The sequence below is a fragment of the Lathamus discolor genome, chromosome 15 (assembly GCF_037157495.1).
Source record: "Lathamus discolor isolate bLatDis1 chromosome 15, bLatDis1.hap1, whole genome shotgun sequence".
In the NCBI taxonomy this organism is placed as follows: domain Eukaryota; kingdom Metazoa; phylum Chordata; class Aves; order Psittaciformes; family Psittacidae; genus Lathamus; species Lathamus discolor.
Window position 1 is genome coordinate 9,724,252 of NC_088898.1, and position 20,831 is coordinate 9,745,082.

The 20,831-nt window shown below is 55.6% G+C and overlaps 1 protein-coding gene across 1 annotated transcript in view; it reads right to left on the reverse strand.

Moving 5' to 3' along the window:
- Positions 1–9,155, reverse strand: part of ARRDC1 (arrestin domain containing 1) — a 35,938-nt gene extending 26,783 nt beyond the window's left edge. The window contains exon 1 of the mRNA XM_065695537.1: positions 8,939–9,155. Coding sequence (XP_065551609.1) covers positions 8,939–9,056 — 118 coding nt within the window. The 5' untranslated portion in view covers positions 9,057–9,155. The remainder of the gene's footprint in view (positions 1–8,938) is intronic.
- Between the last annotated feature and the right edge of the window lie 11,676 nt (positions 9,156–20,831).

Below are 20,831 nucleotides of genomic sequence, written 5' to 3' on the forward strand. Positions count from 1 at the left end.
CACCAAACATGCTCCAAAAGGGCTGCCCCAGCATCATCCCCTTTCTCCAGAACTGCTTTTTAAAAAAAAGCATGAGTTTGGCTGGGTTTGGGGTGTTTTTAGTGACAGATTGATGTTGGGCTGGGACAGCCTGGAGAAGAGAAGGCTCCTTAAGGGGAGACCTGAGAGCAGCTCCAGTGCCTAAAGGGGCTGCAGGGAACCTGGGGAGGGGCTTTGGACAAGGGCCTGTAGGGACAGGCCAAGGGAAATGGCTTGAACCTGCCCGAGGGGAGACTGAGCTGAGCTCTTAGGCAGAAGCTCTTCCCTGTGAGGGTGCTGAGGCGCTGGCACAGGGTGCCCAGAGAAGCTGTGGCTGCCCCATCCCTGGCAGTGCTCAAGGCCAGGTTGGACACAGGGGCTTGGAGCAAGCTGCTGCAGTGGAAGGGGTCCCTGCCTGTGGCAGGGATTGGAGCTGGATGAGCTTGAAGGTTCCTTCCAACACAAACCAGACTAGGATTCTGTTTTCTCCTGTGATATTCAGAGGGATGGATATCAGGAGAGGAGGCTGAGTGCTGGCAGTGCAGCTGAGGTGGGTGGCTGGCATGGAGATATTCCTAGTGAGTGTGAGCTCTGCCTCTCTCTGCCAGTTACTCCCCAGTACAGATGGGACCGAACTCCCATCAGAGCTTGCAGCAAGAGTCCCACACTGGCCCCAGCAGCTCTCAGCTCCCAGTGCTTTCAAGTGCAAAGCAGCACATGCTGCCAGCTTGGTACAGAGACATCTCGTATTTAGGACCTCAGTGAGGTCCCGGAGAGTTTTACTCACAAACCCTTAACAAGACAGATCCTAATTTCCTGCCATCCTTCTCAGGGGACCTGGGCAACTTAAACTCACCTGTGAGCCTTGGGCAACCTGAATTTAAGCAAGTTATTCTCTTCAAAGCAGAACAAGGCTGTACATACATAAGCACTCAACATCTTCATCTGCAGTGTTTGGTTCCTGGAAGAGCTCTGTGGGAAGCGAATGCAAGTCCAGATGCCCAAAGGCAAGGGAGCAGAGCCAGCCACTCGCCCTGGCACACAGGAATGCTGACAGACACCAGGACCTGCCAGCACTCAGCACTGCAGCCAGCCAGGGACCACAGCCACCCTTCAGTAGCACTCAGACAGAAGAGGAACCTCGTTTTTTATAGCTTGCCCATACTGAAATAGGTTTCCACCCTGCACTTAGCAATACTTCAGGCCTCAGCAGTGGAGATATTCCAGTACACTTGACTTGGGTGGTTAAAAAAGGAAGAACCGGGCAAGAAACCCCACCACAGCCGATCACCCAGCGCTGCAGGTCACTAGGTGCTGTAAGACCAGTCCACACTGTGACAAACTGCCCCTTTAAACCTATTAACAAACTGGATTGTTCTCCGCCAGCAAGTGCAGAGCCTCCTCCCACCTCGCTGGCACAACAAGCCATGATGGAGGGACAGGCTGAGCTCCCTGCTGTGCTGGGCACACACCTCTGCCCTGCTTGCGACCTCCACAAGCTCTGCTCTTCGACACACCAGAGCAGGTTCAGCGGGCTCTGCCCCCCGGACAGCCCCTCTGCAGGAGCATCACCCCTACTGCAGGCAGATAAACAGCAACCGATCAGGTTTCTCTGCTTAACCACAAAGAGGTTGATTCACCAGAGCCTACTCCCTTTTCAGGCTCTAAATAAAGGCTTCAAAGAGTTCTGGAAATTCATGCTTAACAGGCTTACTGTAATACCCGGGCTCCTGTGGGCCAGACACTGCTGCGGGACTGAGTCAGGCTCATTTTCTTCTGGGACTCTCGGATACGCTTCTCTGGGAGTTAAGGTTCGGACAAGTCCTGCTGGCCGATGCTCGCCTTGGCAGATCCTCACTGCCACCCACAACACAGCGCTCCTGGTCTCCTCAGCAACAGCCAGCTGCAGATGCTCAGGAAAGGGGGGGATGCTCCTCCAGCCCCTCCTGGGCATGAACCCCCCAGCATCCACTGCTTGTCCTCAGAGAGGAATCACAAGACACTCATAGCATGGGCTGGAGGGACCTAAAAGCCCATCCAGCTCCAATCCCTGCCACGGGCAGGGACCCCTTCCACTGGAGCAGCTTGCTCCAAGCCCCTGTGTCCAACCTGGCCTTGAGCACTCCCCAGGTCAGCTCAGCACCCAACTGACCAGGAAAAGGCCTGCTACAGGCTGGACACCCCCCACAGAGCGAGCCTCCATCTCCAAGGCACCAAGGACTAAAGCAGCAGTTTCAGGAGTCCTCAAGCATTCCGGAAACAACAGTTCTGATGTGAGGGGTCAGAGCCTGCATGTGAGGGGAGGACACAAGAGCACAGGGGACAAGCAACTGTGCATAGCTGCACTGAGGCCCATCACCCTGCTGAACTCGCAAGTCAGCAGCTAGAATTTGCTGAGACACCTCCAAATGATTTAATGCTGCTGCAGCCCCCAAGCACGAGCGCAGAGCCAGCTCGCCCCTCCTAGCAGGGGAGGTTTCAAGTGTCTTTTCCTTAGGAGCCTTATTTATAAGCAGTAAAACCACCCTGCATTTAGTGACTCCTCTTCTAGTCTGTGTACCAGCTTCTCCAGTGGGGAGGCAGGAGGTGCAGTGTGGCACAGCACAATGGGAGAACCCAGCCACATCCCCTCACTTGCTCTCCCCTGAAGATGCCACATCAAGCTCTCGAGCGTTGCTTTCACACATCTCAGTTGTCAAGAAACCCCTCTGTCCCAGCATCTTCAAAGAAAGCAGCTAGAATCCACTTCATTCTGCATTAGAGCTGCTCCTATGATTTTCTCTGATGCCATTCAATACAAGCAGCTGGATTTTCTATTTATAGCAAGATCATCAGTTTGGAAAGACAACTTATGTTCTTGTTATTACCAGAGCAGCAGACAGATAACGAATCCCTGCCATGCTAGGAGTACTACCAGACACTCTTCATGGTCAGGCTGGACACCTGCAGAGGCCTGAGCAGATAGAAAATGAAGCATTTGGGACCAAGAGCTAAACCCCCAGACCTGACATTCAGTCATATGTCGACACTCCCCATCAAAGCAGCACCACCCGATACCCACACACTGAGCTTTCCTCCCTGGAATGTTGCCTTCCGAGCCAATTTTATTGAAGTCTTACTGCAGGAAGCATTTGGGATTCAGCTCAGGAGGGATGGACAAGCAAGCTGTTACCTCTGGCCAGAGCTGCTGGAGCCGGAACGACCGAGAGCACAGCTCCTCAGCAAGAACAAAGGATTGGAAGTTACAAGCATTAGTGCTCCAGAAATGATTCATGCTTCTTGGAAACAGCCTTTTTGCTGCAGATATCTGGTAAGATCTGGTTTTTAATCAAGATTAAGGTGCTCAGAGGTCAGGGTGTTTTCAAACTAGGTCTCCAAACAATCCTAGGCTGGCACTCAGCCTGACACCCTCATTTTGCCAAGGGGGTCAAAAGCAGCATCCACCCTCACAACACCCTATATGCTCTCCACTTGACACCGGCACCCCATTAGCTCATTTTAACTGGCCATCAGGAGGAATTTGGGCTTGTAGAGTTGCTGTTCAAAAGCCATCACAAGGAGACAGAAGCCTGCCCACCTCTGTGGTCTGAAGCCATCTCACCTCCTGTATCAGATCCTGGACATGACCCAGGGACTCAGAGCACACACAGGAACAACTGTGCATAAGGGAAAAATCCTGCTGACTGGCAGCACTCTGGTCCTCTCTCATTTTCTCCTCTCCTAAGCAGTCTGCTCTTCTACACAAGAGATTTGAAGAGTGACAGGTTTTAAGAGCAGCACAAAGAGGTAATTAACTTCCGCAGCAATCCCTATTGCCAGACTTCAGAGGTCACAACAGTAGCCTAAAGGCTGTAGGTTGGCTATCTGGGCAATCAGCCCTCAAGAAAACAGGCACCAAACTAAAACCCAGCCCCTGGTGTGTTCACCAGGCTGACTCAGGAGCAGCTGCCCTGAGCAGGAGGAGGAAAGACCTGCCCCAATGCCAAGCAGAGCACTTTCCTATAGAGGCTGCCTATAGCAGCCTTGCAGCACAACCCAACTCACCCACTAACCTTCTTTTGGAAGAGCCTGAGCATTCTCTTCTCCAGACAGCAGAGGACAGTGTCCATGTCCATCCTGCTCTTCCTGGCCAAGACTTCACCAAGTCAAGTGACAGCTATGTGTCTTTTACATGTCCTCCTCTTTCCCAAGAATGACTTTCAGCAATAGGTATTCCCTGACACACCAGAGCAGGACATGCCCATCCACGTACCCACACCTCCCTTGGCAGAGGGGTTGCCCCAACCATCACCTTCCCTGGCTGCTCCAGCTCGCCCAGCCCTGCCTGTGGGGCCATGTTAGGGATGGGGACTTGCCTCCAGAGGAGAGGGATGGAAACACACAGACTTCATCCTCCCAGCCAAGGAGCCTCCCTGCTGCCTACCTGACTCCAGCCCTGAAAGACAACCTACGTCTCCGACAGCTCTGAGCTGCTCCATGGAAGGGATAAGCACTCACACCCCATTTGTCACACTTGGAAGCAAATCAGACAGACAACTCTGCTCCACTTGTTCTCCCATTGTATTAAACAAGAGATGTGAGGCCGCAGCATGTCTCCTGGCCACAAAAAGCAGCAAACAAGAGGTTTCTGGATGAGCACAAGTGGTGTACAAGTGGGGGAGCAGCAGAGAGAGGCACACACTGCAGAGACAGGAGACACAAAACAATCTCGTGATTAGTTATTGACTCCAGAGGACTTGGAGCTCTAGCAGCAAGCCAGCCAGGAAAGCAGAAATCCCTCTTTTGTTCCCCAGCCTCAGACTTGGCCACACAGCTCCCTGCTGTCTCGCTCCAGACAATGAGAAAAGAAAGTTAATCCACTTCCCCTGCAGCAGGAGCCATCCAGCCTGCCCGGGAGATGCTGCAGAATACACGAGCATTCCTGTGCATCAGCACCAGCCTCATCCCGGCACCCACCGCTGCCAGGGAATGCCAGACGGCTGGAGGACCTCACCAGGCACTGCCAGCGTTCCCAAGGATAGGGACAGCTTTGGGTCTGCTCCTGCCTGCTGAACCCTTTGGGCCCTGATCAGCTCTGCACTGCAGGCACTGCTCCCTTGCCATGCAGCACCCAGAGAAGAGACCAGCTGTGGGGTCCCTCCTGCCCCAGTGATGTCCAGATGAGCACAGCAATGTCAAACCCACCTTTACAGAAGGCAGACTTCTGACCTGGGATAGAGCAAGCTTCAGCCTAACAGGGACTGAATCCATCCTTTCACATTGCTTTCCCAAGCAGCCCAAGCCACAGCCCTTCTGCTGGAACAGTATTTTCCTCTGTATCAAGTCAAATTTTAGAGAGGATTGTGGCCAACAGTGTCTTTCGGTGTCACCTCTTCCCCTCAGGATGGGCACAGGTTACACGCACATCTGACCCACCGTGCATGTGAACCAACCCCAAACTTCTCCCTACTGCCCTTCTAGGGAAACAGAGGTAATCTTTTACTTTGGGCTCATGCCTTAGGATTCGAGTCACCTGCTTTTCAACCCCCTTGTCACCACCAGCTTTCTCAGTTCTCCACGTGAGAAGTGAGGATGTTTACTACACTGAAGAAGAGAGAAGGAAATCAGGATTCACCGGCACTCTGCTCTGCAGAGGGAATGAGATACCCGGGTACTTCTAGAGCATGAACAGACATCAGTACTTGTGTCGGGAGCTTTGTAGGTCAAGGGAATGATTTGCAAAGTCAAGTCATCGTGGCATAAACTTGAAAAGCTAAATACCAGAGAACAGCAAAGTGCTGAAACCTGCTCCGGAAGGCACTTGCCGTTTATTTTACCCAGTGACACAGGAGAGGGCTGGTGCTTTCCCATTACACTTCCGGACACGAGAGCCTGGCAGTGGGGCTGGAATAATCTGCACTGGCCCTGGAAGCCACAGAGCCGAGAGGAAAGCGCTCCAGCACCCCCAAGCAGCTCAAGCCTTTGTTCCAGCACACTCCCGCCAGCGGCCAGGGCTGCTGGCCCTGCTCTGAGCACGCTTATCTCCCTCCTCCCTCCCTTCCTCCCCCCAAATTACCTCCATCTCCAGCTGTCCCAGTGCCAGCTTCCTGTTTGGATTAATTATTCTTCGTGCACCCGCGTTTGATGAGTTACCCAGCGAGCCAGGCACAACATGAGGAATTCTGCCCTCCCATTAGCGCCCTCCCCTGAGGCTCACAAGCTCTCCGGGAAGGACCTGCACCCTGGCACAGCCAAGTGTGCCTCCCCAGAAGGTCTGCTGGGTCACCACAGGCCACTTGTGATGCTGCTCCAAGGTCAGCTGCAGAAGGTGTGCTGCTGAGCAGCCTTGCCTGCTAGTCAGCAGGGCTGGCACGGAAGCCAGCGTAGGTGGGAGTGCTTGTGATCCTGAAAGGTGCGTCTCCAGTGAGGTTTTCCTATGACCCAAGATTTCCAGTGTGTTTAGCAAGGCAGAACAGAGCTTTGTTTGTACTGTCTGCCTTTCAGAAGGTGCAATTTTCAAGAGCCATCAAAGGAGTTACCGTGTGAAGCACTCGTCTACAGACTTGTTTGCATCTGTGATCTCAAAAAGCCACAACGCTGAGAGAAGCCACCACACGGACTGGTCCAGCGCAGGCAATGGAAAGCACCAAGCCTCAGTGCTGGGGGCCAGACCTGCAATGGGGGAGGACTTGGTGTCTCCTCCTGGGAGCTGTTTCTTAGTCTGAAAAGTGATAGCTGATCACAGAAGGTGTAGGTGTACATACTAGATAAGACAAGTGGATGCCACCCACCTCTCCCCACACTCCACCAGAAAGCCACAGCACATCAGGGTTGTTTGATTCCTTTGCGCTGAGCCCATGGAGCTCTCAACAGGGCTGAGCAGCCCCTTTAAGACCTCTTGCCAGCAGGTAGCTGCCTGCTGTCACACCAAGAAGGATGTTTCAGCAGCTACATGAGACTCCTCCTCCTCCGAGGGTGAGGCATTTCCCTCAGCCAGCAGGAAGAGGGTGCCCATCTGGGAGATCCCCAGCCCCAGTGTGGAGGGATTAAACACCAGAGACTGTAAGATACGGAGCAGCAGGAGAGGTAGCAAAGAGCAAAGAGCTCTGCAGATGCTGGTGTCCCAGCCCAATGTGACTTATTTGGGTAGATCCACATATCAGTTACAGGAAGTTTCCGCCCCAGCTGATGAACCAATGTACAGGGATCTCAGCCCAAAACAACCACTCAGGTCACCTCTGCACAGAAGCAAAAGGAACAACCACACACAGCCCACCTTGGATTCCAGCTGGACGCTTCTGCCAGCATTCCTAGAGCCCTGCTCAGCTGCCCCTGCCTCTTACCAAAACCAAACACCAACAGCAAACCCCCTCCTGGCTTCAGGACCAATCCTTACACTGGGCTCCAACGTTTCACAGGGTCAAAGCAATGAGGAAGCAGAAAGAAGGTCCAGAACAAAGAGACACATTCCTCCTGCCCCACCACAACCAGCTGCAGCACACCGGGAAGCAAAAGAGATCTGGTGTGAAGGAGAACACGCAGTTCCTCTCCAAGATGGGAGTCATAGAGGCAACAGCAAGGTGGAACCACGGCCAGCATAACCAAGCCCTCGGAAGCCAAACACTCGTCTTGCCCAAGAGGCGCCTTCAGGAACAGGCGTGGAAGTGAACGGGATGGGCTGAGGATGGAAGTCAGCCACACTTTGTTAACATCTTTGCTGGGAAGAAGTAGGTTTGGGAGTACCCTCCGAAACATGCAACTGTTTCGCTCCAACAGGAGTTGAACAGGCTACAAGTCTGCACTTGTCCAGGACCCTGTTTTCCTCGGGAAGCTTCCAAAAAGCTCTCGCAGACAACTGGGAATGGTGCTCACAAAAGCAAGACATAGACAAGCACAGGCACCATCATCCAGGCTGGCGTCTCTGTTCAAGAGAGATTTTGCATTTCACATTCTTTGGTCTTTCTTCCCCATAATAATTTGTTATAAAGGCAGAAGCAAGACAACCTCAGGGAAAACAGCAAATCGGCCTGCATTTCCACAGCACTGAGCACAACAACTAACTTGTAATGCAAATGACTTCTCCAGGCTGGGGGAGCAAAGTTCCTGGTTTGGAAGGCCTGAACCAGCTGCTCATCACCCCCCAGCCCATCCCTGTCCCTCTGCCCCGAGGGACAGCAACAGCCACCGAGGGGGTCCGGGGCTCACCTGGAACGACCCCGACACCTCCTGCACCATGAGCACAGTGGGGGCTGCTGCTGCCTGCCCCACCGCGGGCACCCTCTCCCCAGCACACACAGGACCAGAGGCACAGCCTGGACGCCTCCAAACCGGTACTTCCACAAGTCAGAACGCTCAAGCCCATTCCAGATGGAATGGAGCGGATGCTTGCCGTGGACTGTGGCTGCGAACGGGCGGGCACCCTTCCTGCTGGGGCATGGCACAGGGCACCGTCCCCGCTGGGGCATCGTCCCCTATCGCCCCCCCGGCCCTGCCATACAGATCACACACTCCAGCGCAGGGGCCCGCTGTTGAGGGACCGCTGGCACCGCGATGCCGCAGCCCAGGGAGGCCGCAGGGCGCCGGGGGAGGCTGGACACGGAGCCCGGCTCCTCCGGCCGCCTCCTGGTGCCACTAACCGGGGCAGCGCCGGCTTGCGAGGCTGCTGTGAAACAAGCCCTCACCCCCAGGGTCTGTCGGGGTTTTAGGGGCGGGTGGCTGCTTGGTTATGGGATGGGAGCACAAAGTACGAGGAAGCAGGGAGGAAATAATTCAGCAGGTTGCTGCTGCCGCTCCCCTGCCCGCAGCGCCCGCTCCCCAGCGCCGGAGAACCGGCTCCTCCGCGCACCCCCCGCCCCGCCACCAGCCCCCCGGGACCCGGCCCGGCCCCCCGCGGCCCCGGGGACACCCCGTGCGGGGAGCGGCGGGCAGGCCGCGGGCTCACCTCGGTACTGCAGCGAGCCCGAGAGCCGCACGGTGACGGTGCCCGCCAGCGGCTCGCCGGGGCCGTACACGACGCGGCTGTCGCCCAGGCGGATCTCGAAGAGCTGCACCTTCCCCATGGCCCCGCCGGCCCCCGCGGACCGGCCCTGCCCGGCCCTGCGCGCTCCGCCGGCAGCGCTACCTGCGCCCTCCGCCGCGCCGGCCCGCGATGGCCCTGCCCCGCCGGGCCGGCCCCTTCCCGCCCCGCACCGCCCCTTCCCCACAGCGCGGCCGAGCCGGGGCGGGCCCGGAGGGACGGGGCGGTTTGTGAGGGGCGGGCTGCGAGGGACGGAGAGGGCTGCGGGGCCGGGCTGTGAGGGACGGGGAGGGTTGTGGGGCCGAGCTGCGAGGGAAGGAGGCGGTTGTGGGTCTGGGGTGTGAGGGAAGGAGGCGGTTGTGGGTCTGGGGTGTGAGGGAAGGCGCTGGCTGCCCCAGCACGGGGCCGTCTTCCCTCCTGGTGATCCCTGCTCCCTCTAATCTCATCTCCCCCCTGTAATTCCCTGGCCCGGCTGTCACCTCTCTCCCTCCTATTTTTATAACCGCAATCGCTTTAAGTGCCCGGTGAGAGGCAGAAACAGGCGACCCGCAGCGTCCTGCGGCTGAGCGCTGAGCCACGGCCCCACGCTCCCCATGGATCAGTGGGGTGAAGGCGTCTGACCCCGGCGGGGGTGAGCAGCGGGCTGCCTCCATCGCGCCCACCGCGTCCGTCCCCGCCGCTCCACATCACGGAATAAACCACACCTGCAGAGCCCGCACCGGGGGCAGCGCTGGGGGAAGGCGCGGCTGCGAGCCCGCTGTGCGCACAGGCAGGACGGGCAAGTGTGGAAGGGCTGTTTGTCTGCAGAGCACACCCAGCTCGGACCCGGCCCGGCAGGCAGGCAGACAGACAGACAGACATCCATCCTCCCATGGACCTGCAGTGGCACCAGCGTGGGCATGCGGGAGGCAGGACCCTCCGTGCTGCCTTATGGTGGGTGTTGCAATAACAAACCCCTCACAGAGCATCAGAGGAGTTGGTGTGCCTACAGCACAGGGCTCCTGCCGGGCACTCTCTCCTCTGGTGCTGCAAGCTACCTCTTGTTTCCAGCCTGTGTGTAGTCACAGGCAACATACACCTCGTTCCATGGCCTCCAGCAGCTCATCTCCTTGTACCCCATGCACCTCTCTCCTTGCGCTGCCCTTCGCTTTTGTTTTGCCAGACTACATGCACTGATTTTCTCCAGTCTCTTGTATCACCAGCCCGCAGCAGCTTCCATCAGTCCCTGGTTAGCTCTGACAGCAAAACCCAACAAACTGGAGAGGGGCTCTTCATCAGGGACTGTAGCGATAGGACAAGGGGTGATGGGTTCAAACTGAAACAGGGGAAGCTGAGGTTGGATGTAAGGCAGAAGCTCTTCCCTGTGAGGGTGCTGAGGCGCTGGCACAGGGTGCCCAGAGAAGCTGTGGCTGCCCCATCCCTGGCAGTGCTCAAGGCCAGGTTGGACACAAGGGGCTTGGAGCAAGCTGCTCCAGTGGAAGGGGTCCCTGCCCGTGGCAGGGGTTGGGACTGGATGGGCTTTAAGGTCCCTTCCAACCCAAACCGGGCTGGGATTCTACAATTTTATTAAACACCCTTTCCCCATGGAAAGTGGCCAAAGACTCGGGGCTTCATGCACTGCTGGGGCTACCCCAGAGGAACACCGCACATGCAACAGCTCAGGGTAAATAAAACCCTTCGCCAAGCTCCTCTCTCCTGACACAAAGGGGTTTGTGCGCCTTGTTTGCAGAAAAGTTAACTTTAAACAGGGCAAAAGTTGCTCACCCAAGGTCACAACATGAGTAAAAAGGATTCCTGTGCCGGGAGCTGAACAAAGGCACCGGACTCCAGCCATGCACTGCAGGGCAGGCACTGTGTGCTTCACACAGACATGGGAGCCCTTCTCGTGACATGACCAGTGATGCCACAGCGTTAGTCCATCACCCAGACCACAGCTATGGTGTGCATGGCAGCTTGTAAGGCATAACTAGGTGGGTATAGAATCATAGAATCGCAGCCTGGTTTGGGTTGGAAGGGACCTTAAAGCTCATCCAGCTCCAGCCCCTGCCATGGGTGTTTGGGAAACTGCAAAAGATCCACTTTCCTGTGATTTTGGATCATTGTTTTGCTTTAAAGAAATTGCTTTGAAGGGTTTGATGTGGTGGTGGGGAATCTTACTTCCTCTAGCTTCTGCCTGCTCTCCCTTCCTCCTTTTTCCCTTAGTAAAAGGGAAATTTCTAAAGAGAAAAGAAAAACAACTGTCAGCCCTGGGTTTAAAATTGTCCTATCACATATCATCACGTTCCCCTCACTTCAAGGAATATGACATTTCTTGACAAAGAACATGGTAGTCATCAAAGAACCACCACACACTGTATCAATACCCCCCACACTGTCACCTGAGTGTGCCCTGCCTGCAGCAGAGAAGAGCTTCAACCATGGGCCCTGGGAGAGCTCCCATGGGTGCCCTCACACAGGGATCGGCTGTAGCTGCAAGCTGCGTACTCCCCTCGCATGCGTGGTTATATCAGCCCTCCAAAGTTAAGTCATAGGCACTGCCTTGTGACTTAAATTTGTTCCTCTTGGCCTCTGAGACGTTGAGCTGCCGCTGAGCCTGATGACAAGGTGGTGGCACAGCCCCAGCTGACCGTGCCTCAGTTTCCCCGTGCAGGACACCATGATCCCACCTGGCAGTGCCTGTGCTGAGCCAGGACCCGAGTGTCCTGTGGGAGAGGCACTGCGGAAATGCCCAAGCATAGCCCAGCCGTGACTGGCAGAGGCTGAGTGATGGGCATGCTTCCAGGTGAGGCACAGCACGTTACCCCTGGGGCAGGGAGGAGCTGGCACCGTCATTTCCACCCACTCTGTGCTCTGGGGAACCCCTGTGGCTGCTGGGGAGAGGAACCAGCCTTGCACCCAGCACCCTGGGGACACCCCGGTCTCCTCTGTCACAGGGGATGAGGAGCCCTTCTCTCAATCCTCAGGTTTTCTTGCTTTTGCTGTTCCACCCTCTCCCCTATCCTCCTGACGGGAGGACGTGATGGGGGCTTTACTGCTGGCTGGGTGAGCTCCCTGCACCCCATGAGGCTGTGGCAGAGGAAGAGGGGAAGCAGCACAACCACAGCAAGTGGCCATCAGGTTTCAGTCTGGACACAAGGGACATGTTTTACAATGAGGGTGGTGAAACACTGGCACAGGTTGCCCAGAGAGGTGGTGGATGCTCCATCCCTGGAGACATTCAAGGCCAGGCTGGATGTGGTTCTGAGCAACCTGATCTAGTTGAAGATGTCCCTGCTCATTGCAGGGGCTTGGAATAGATGAGCTTTGAAGGTGCCTTCCAGCCCAAACCATTCTATGATTCTGAAGCTTCCCTTGGACTCAAACACACACTTTCACCAACAAGCCCATGGAAGGGTCACTGCTAATATACTATATACACCATTAATAACTATTCTATATACCTATATATGCATAGAAAATCCATAATACTGATATATTTATGTTACACTTACATTTATTACCTTTCCAGATCACTTCCCTGCCTCGCTCGGTGCCTCACTGCTCCTCAGCTGATTCCGTGGCCATTCAACCACGTCATCTGATACGGCAGCAGCAACCATTACTCATTTGTTCCAGGCTGACACCTTTCACCAGCGCGCCTGGGTTCGGTGGTGTTCAGCCACACCTTCCTGCACAGCCACGCTTCACCCCGCAGGAGGCCACAAACCAAGGTCCGCAGCAACCTCCTATGGGTTCATGGCCTTGGCTGTGGGCAGGCGAGGCAGCTTCCTGGGGGCACGTGTTGGTATTGAAGCCAAGTGTCCCATCAGTGGTGGATGAAGCTCTGGAATCTCAAATCCCAGAGCATTGCAGCAGCTCCTTGACCTGCATCTGCCTGATACCCCCATGGTTGCACCAGCTCTCCCCACAGTCCCACTCCTTGGGATGATAGGATGATGAGAGATCAGGATCAGCCACACAGCAGAGCCAGGCTCTGTGAGGAGCCAGGGGCAGCTTCGGATTCCATCCCAGAACACTTCATGACCCTGTGTCCTGAGACAGTGTCCCAGGCCTCATTTGTAGGCTCATGGAATGGTTTCTGTTGGAAGAGTTCCAACCCCTGCCACGGGCAGGGACCCCTTCCACTGGAGCAGCTCAGCTCAGTCTCCCCTGTTCTGTGAGGTTAAAGCCATTCCCCTTGGCCTGTCCCTACAGGCCCTTGTCCAAAGCCCCTCTCCAGAGAATAAAAAAGCCAAAGGGGCTGTTACAGCGGAATAAATACCATCCCCTTCCCCTCATACCATGTGTCTGATTGTAGAATAACCTCACTGAGCCATCTCCACTCGACTTCCCTTCCCTGAGGGACAAACCCTACGTGGCCCTGGGCAGTTTGCTTCTGCTGACAACCCTTTTGCTGCTAACACCCACACTTGCCTTTTAGTCCAGCTTTGGCAGGCTTCAGCCACTGGGTCTTGTTCTGTCTTTCTCTGACATTAAAGAGTCCTTGAGTGCCAAGTATTTTCCCCTCGAGGTGGTACGTACACACCGGAATCAAGGCACCTCTCCATTTCTGTGATAAGCTGAGCGATCTGAGCTTGTCAGGCCTCTCTCGGCATGGTGCTTTCTCCAGCCTTTGTGTTCCTGCGCTGGTTTGTGCCTCTGCAAACCCACGTTCTGGCATTTGTGTGTGGATGGGAATCTGCGTGCGGGAGCAGCCTCCCCCCCACCCACACGTGCACACGCGAGAGCTGAGGCATTAGGAGATTATTTACCCCCAAATGCACATGGGGTACGCGCAAGCCCTTTAGATCACATCATGAGGGACCGGGTGAGCACCCACAGGTAACACACAGCGTGCTCCTGACCTGTTCTCCCCCATCCATTAACCCTCACTCCTGGGGAAGGGCTGATTCAGGGCCATTCCTCCCAAGCCAACTCCTCCCTTTCAGTCTGCCCCCCAAGCCATGAAGGAAGAGGAAGGCAGGGAGAACCCCTACCTGAGCCACTGTAGTCTATGACCCAGATGGCACCCATCCCCTTCTCGTGGGTGCTACTGCTTTAATCCACTAATGCCAGCCAGCACTTGGCGAGCCTCACTGAGTCCTTCGAGAGAGTCAAGGCATTCATTACTGTTATCATCAGTCACATCCTGCTGCCTGGATTTCTGATCTCCTCTGCTGGAAGAGCCTCTTGCTCAGTGCAGGAGGACCTGGTGGGGGGATTCATGTCTTCCCTTCCCCACAGCACCCATGCGCAGGCAGGGGGGTGAGGATGGTTTGCTGCGCTCACCTACAGGCTCTGGGAGCAGGAGGATTCACTCACTCAGCCCCAGTGATCCCAGCAGAGCCTTACCTGAGCAAAGAGCCGAATTGAACCCAAAATCTGACTCTCATGCCCCCAGCACCAGGCAGAATTTTGCAGCTCTCCCTCACTGCAGAGCTACACACAGTTGGGGTCAGGTTCACACAACACCGGGGCAGGCAACAGCCGCTGTTCAACATCTGTGAGCAGGATGAGGTTCCCCCAGGCTCATGGGGACCCTTTTCAGAGCTGTGCTGCAGGCAGTACCCAGTGCCTGCTTCCCAGGAGATGCCCTGAGCAAGCGGAGGGTCCAACAGCAGCAGCATCACTCACCCTGCCTGATCCCCACCTGAGGTGCAAGATGTTTGGATCATGTATTTGCCCTGGCTCTTCTTCTACTTCTTTTTCCCCTGCACAGGTTCCTCTAACACCATAGCCTGGCTGGCCAGGACAGCAGCCCAATGCAACCCAGCCATCAGCTCTTCCACACTGGTGATGTTTGGTACCTTTCCTTGCAGTGGGGATCGCTGCCCCACCACAGACTCACTGCTGGAGATGCACCGTCCCATCAGCCACTCCCATGAAGGTCCATGATCACACCTGCAGCACTTCCACCTAAATCCACCGAATTTCCCCCAGAAACAGCAGGGGAGCACTTCCATGTTTGGATGTGGAGGAGGTAGCTCCCAGCAGAGAGGCAGTGACAAAGATCCACAGGCAGAAGACAGTAGTGGTGATACCCAGACCATACCACAGCTGCTAACTAGAGGAGTGGATTGCTGTGTTGCTCAGAAGGTGGCTAGGGCCAATTTGCTCAACCAGCCCAGATGTCCCTCTTCCAGCTGATAAAAAGCTGTGGAGTGGATCCTGTCCTAGATGCCGTGGCCTGAAATCACCAAGAAATTCCCCCAACCCTCCAGGAAGCTCATGAGGAGAGTCTGGGGAGAGATCATGCACCAAGGGTCATGCACCCAGCTTGAGAACTCCGGGGTGCAACCCCTGGTGACAGAGCTCCCTTCTGAACAAACCCCACCTCCATAGCATGAGCCCCTTCCCCACCACCAGGACGTGGGTAAGGGGCAGGACATCACACCAGCAGTGCTGACCCCAAGGACATCCCATTGCGTGGGCCAGAAACCACCCAGACCCAGGCGTGCAGGGGAAGGAGTTAATGCCTCAGCACAAGCTGCTGCAGCAGCACTGCCCGAGGGCACCATCAGCACTGAAGGGTTTTCTCTGTGAAGTAATGCTTTCCAAAAGCATTGGCTGGCTGGCTGCATCCGGGTGGATGCTGTGTGGAAAAGCAGGGCAGAAATGGGCATCCCCTGTCACTGTACCTGGCTGTTCTTTACCCCTGCGCATCCCAGATGCTCAGCCCCTGCCCATGGCTAAGATGTCCCGGGACTGACCCTCATCAGCTCTCCCTTCCCCTAGTCATTATTGATCTGGGGTTCTATGAGCTAATACGCAAGAGCCAGAGGTCACTGGTCCAAGGCCAGCCAGATGTGTCACACAGCAGCTGAGTCACATCCGACAGCCCTGCCTTGGCCAGAGCAGAGTCATTAAAGAGCCCTCCACTGCCACACCATGAGCAATGCCTGCCCCAGCCACACATGAGCATGATGCTGCTGACACAAGGAGCTGATGAAGGCTTTGCCTGCGCTACAGCCATGTGCTGGACATCTCCTGCCAGCTGAGCTGATGGCAAGGGATGTGGTTGAAGGTGAGTCTACAACCCATTTACACCAGTGACCAGGCAACAACGATGCTTGTGCAGCCAGTTACACTTGGGAGTGCAAATGCCCTGGGGAAGCAGCCAGCACCTCCCACCGTGGGGTAAGTGAAGGCAGAGAACTGTATGCCTCCACACCTCTCACAACAGGGGGAGCTGAGTGTGATGAGCTTCTGCATGTCCATGTCTGCTACCCCTACACTGCCTCTGCAGGGCAGCCTGCCAAGCTACTGTCACCCAGTGTACCCGCTGGGACAGCAGGAGCTGAAGCCACTGTGCCACCCCAGAGACCTGTCCTGGCACAGGGCCTCGAAGGGGCTGGGGCAAGCAGCACAGCAGAGGCTGCAGCAAGAGCCTCCAACACCCAGGGAGGTATAAGGGTGCAGCCTGGCAGGGAAGAAGCACAGGACAGAGCACAACCCTTGGAGTTTAAACTGCGAGCCAAAAGCAGGTCAGTGTGTTACAGCAGCACAACTGGTCAGGAAGCACTGAAAGGCAGCTCAGGGCACACCAGCAGTGAGCTGTGTACAGACCTGATAGCATTTCCCTTCCACAGAAGTCTGAGGAGGTGGGAGAAGGACATGCTGGGCACCAAGGAGCGGGTGTAACAAACCATGGGACCCTTGTCTGAGGGCTAGGAGGGAAAAGACGTGGTATGCCTGATTCAATCCAGCCAGGATGGCTGTTAACAGTGTTCTCCGGTTCCCCATGAGCACATGGGGGAGGTGGATACATCCATGTGGGTTCGTGTCCTGGATTAAGCTCCATGGGGAAACAGTTATCCAAGCTAAACCTCTCCAGATTGATGTTATTTCATCTTCCTGCTCGGGGTTTTTTCCTTACAGACCAGCTGCTGCCAGATCTGCCAAAGCTTCCTGTACTTTCCCTGCACTATAACATCACATGTGTCTTTCCCCCCCCTCCCTGTGTTCTGGGAGCTTGAGCTGGTTTAGGATGAAACCAGTTCTTTCACTTGCAGCTCCGGTTCCCAACAGTACCAACTTCACACACTCCTCCCATGCACAAATATTCCAGGCCCAGCCCTATCTACAGCTATTTTCAGAGTCATCCTAAAACTTGCCTCGCATTGACATTTCAGCCCCTGAAAACACCCACTGTGATGTGAATTGAGGCCAACAAATGCACTGGATGTGTTACCCCAGCTATCAGGCTAGAGCAGCACCACAAGAAATCGCTTCATTTGGGTTTGAATCGTGTCTCCACCAGACGTGTCTGACTGCAGCACAGCTACAGCTCAACCTGCCCCTGCTTCTCTTAGCAAGCTCTGCCATTACAACTGCATCCCTTACCTTCCTTGCAACAACCCAAGGACTCGCAGGAGCTTAAATAGGCTTGAAAAAGAGAAAAGCATTATAGGAGAGGGGCTTGGGACCTCTGTGATGAGGACACCCCAGGGGACACTCTCATATGACCCAGACATCGTCTAGGGTGAGGTGTCCCTGCCCATGGCAGCGGTTGGAACTGGATGATCTTAAGGTTCTTTCCAACCCAGACCATTCCATGATTCTATGACAGGCCCAGCCCTGCCTGGTGCAGCCACCCAGGCACAGAGACTTACACTCGACAGAGCCAGGGACCCCCCAAACCTCCCAGGGACCCCCCAGGACTCACTTGAGGCCCCCTTCTCTCCGCGGTTGGACACAGGGGCTTGGAGCAAGCTGCTCCAGTGGAAGGGGTCCCTGCCCGTGGCAGGGGTTGGGACTGGATGGGCTTTAAGGTCCCTTCCAGCACAAACCAGGCTGGGATGATTCTATGATTACGTCAATACCATCTCACCATCCTCCACAGGCACATCCCTGCCCATGGCATCCCACCACCAGCATCATTTCTCAGCAGCTGCAGGAAATAAGGACTGAAGAAGAAATTGAGCTCTCCAGGCCTTGTTTGCTACTGCCTGCCCCCATGTGCAGCGAGGGGACTTCTTTGGTGTGAACACCATAATAGCCAAGTTTCTGTTTCCCCGCTCCTCACACTGGTGCCTGCGCACAAGGTAACACCACAGGGGAGCTGACTCTGCCTATTTCAGCATGTTTCAAAAGGCAGCACACCAGAGACAGATAGCAGTGAGGAACCTGGTCCTGCATCCACAAATCTGTATCCCCCCCTCAGCCTGAGGAACCAGCTCCACAGCTCAAGCCCTCCTCACAGCACCACCTCCCTCCTCCGCACCAGGCACAGAGCTGTGGGTACCAGCAGCCTTCAAGGACCTCACACAGCAGAGGCATTGGCTAGGACTGCAAGGGACACCACAGGGGAGATTGTCCTACCCCATCCCAGCAGACACTGCCCTGTAGCACATATCCCACACAGCCCCCCTCTCTCCCAACTGTATTTTCTCCCATAGCCCTTTCTACAACCACTACCACCCACCAGGGTACAGCAAGGGCCAGGAGCACCCAAAGGTCCAAGAAGCCAGAAGAAACACCACAATTACAGGCATGGTTTAGTGTGAGGTGTCCCTGTCCATGGCAGGGGGGTTGGAACTGGATGATCTTGAGGTCCTTTCCAACCCTAACTATTCTATGATTCTATGATCTCCCCAGCAATGGCCCCATCCCTCTGCTCCCAAGCACAGCAGACCTAGACACAGTTGAAACATTCAACCAGGAGCAAAGACCACCAGGAAAGGTCCCCACAATGAGACAGACCTAAAATAAAGCCAGAAAGTCAACCTGCAGCTCAGGATCAGCAAAGGTAACCAAGGTGAGACAGAGCCTGGTGATCTGGCAGGTCTGCAGTGATGAGACACAGCAAGCTGGGGAATGAGCTCATGGTTAAGGGCGGGATGACCACAAGAGACCAGTCCTACTCAATACAGCTCAGGCAGAGACTAATAATCCTGGCAGAGCTTAAATGGACCCATGGGCTGGGGGTTCAGGTGAAGCTGGTCAGGGCCATTAAAGCCTATTAGCGCCTTGACACCCTGTGTAGGTCCTCCCCTAGCCCCGTGCAGCCCCCAGCTTGCAGTAGGGAGCTTTTGATGGCTCATCTGGCCTTGTTCACCCACCTGGGTACTCAGGAGGGGGAATGGGTGCTGGGGTGGCTGCTGTGGGTCATTAAGGACTCATTTGTGAGGGCTGCTCTAGGGGCACCTGCAGGAGGGGCATTCCTTGCAGACCTTTCTCAAGCCACCCATCAGCCCTGCTGTGGCTTCACAGCTCCGCTTTATGAGTCTTGTCTGAGCAAAGCAACAGCCCCACTGAAGCAGGGAGCACAAGGAAGACCCTGTCCTATCCTCACCAGGGTGCCAGGGAGCCTTTGCCCATGCCATGCAGCTGGGATGAGCAGGGACAGGCAGCAGATCTGCTCTGCGTTGCTCCAGCCTCTGCTGCTTTCTCTGCCAGGAGCAGGAGGGCAGACCCATGGGCTCCTCTTACACCTGGGTGCAAGCTCCAGCTCAGCGCTCACTCATCCTTCCCCAGTGCTCCTACAAACAACCCCCTGGACTCTGGATGCTGCCACCGATCATCACGTCACCCATGACTGCTCGGTGTTGCACCATCCAGACACAGAGCAGGCAGGAGGCGAAGCTGCAGCTGCTGGGCCCTGCCATGGGAACGAGCCTTCCTGGGGAGTCTCCTTGCTCTGTCTGCCCAGCAGCGAGTGGGCAGCAGGCCCCCAGCAGCCAGCATGGCCCCTTCGCCACGCCGTGTGGGCTGGTCACATAGATGGGAAAAGCCACCCTGCATTGCAGGTTACTGGCTGCGTCACCCTCTCAGCAAGACGCTGCTGTGCCCAGGGTGTCCTGGGGGCTCCCCGGACACCCCACCTGCAGCTCAGGTTGGGCTGCTGGGGCTCTTCCGTCCCATACTTTTAGGGACTAAACTGAGCTGAAAGCAGTCACTGCGAACCCAGCACCCGCCCAGTGGAGGTTGACCTGACAGCCAGGCCCCCAGGAGCAAGGCTCAGACCAGGAATGCTGCACAGGGCAAGCACCCCCCAGCACTGGTCCCCAGTGGGACCAGGAGCAAGCACCCCCCAGCCAAACCTCTCCCTACCTCATCTTCTGGCCCGTTGGGTGCTGCTGCATTGTGCCTGTCCCTCTCCAGTTGTGGCTGCATTTCAGCAGCAGTGAATTGCTGGTAATGAGCCTTTGAGACCAAAGATGCTCATATCCAAACCCAAAATGTGGTCACTGGGCTTTAAAGGTCAGACTAAGCTTCTGAGGGAACAAAACTTCAATTTTCTATAGCTCTAATTTGAAACCACTTTAATGCTCATTAAGATAGAGAGACCCGAGCAGCTTGTAGCAGGCTGGAGGACCGCGAGGGGAAGAAAGAAGTTATTATTGACGTTTCAGTTTAGGTCTTTATTCTACCCAGAGCTCCCCACTTCTGGCCAGCAGCTTTGAGTAATGCTATTGTTAGCACCAGGATTGTAATTCTAATGTCCTTTTTATAGCTGGCTTGGGAAAAAAAATCCTGACGGCCTTGAATGATTTCAAAGTAATGGAATTTATAGTGATAAAAAGAGATCTGAACACAGAAACCTGCAAGCTCCTCTGCCATTGCTCCTTATCATGGGGTGGTCACAATGCTCGCCCACCCTGGGTGTCCCCCTCTGCAGCAGGGTGCTCAATGATGGGGGACAAAGGAAGGGACCACAGTGGATGCCTGGTCCTTGTGTGCCCCAGCTTGGCAGTCCATTGGAGCCATCTGCCAGAACCACTTGGCCATCACTCAGGTCACAGCCCTGGGAATGACTGTCCTGAGGGGTAACACATCCCTGGGCAGCTCTGTGCCCCTGGCTGAGGGGTGAGATGGGTATGGAAAAGAGCCCAAAGTC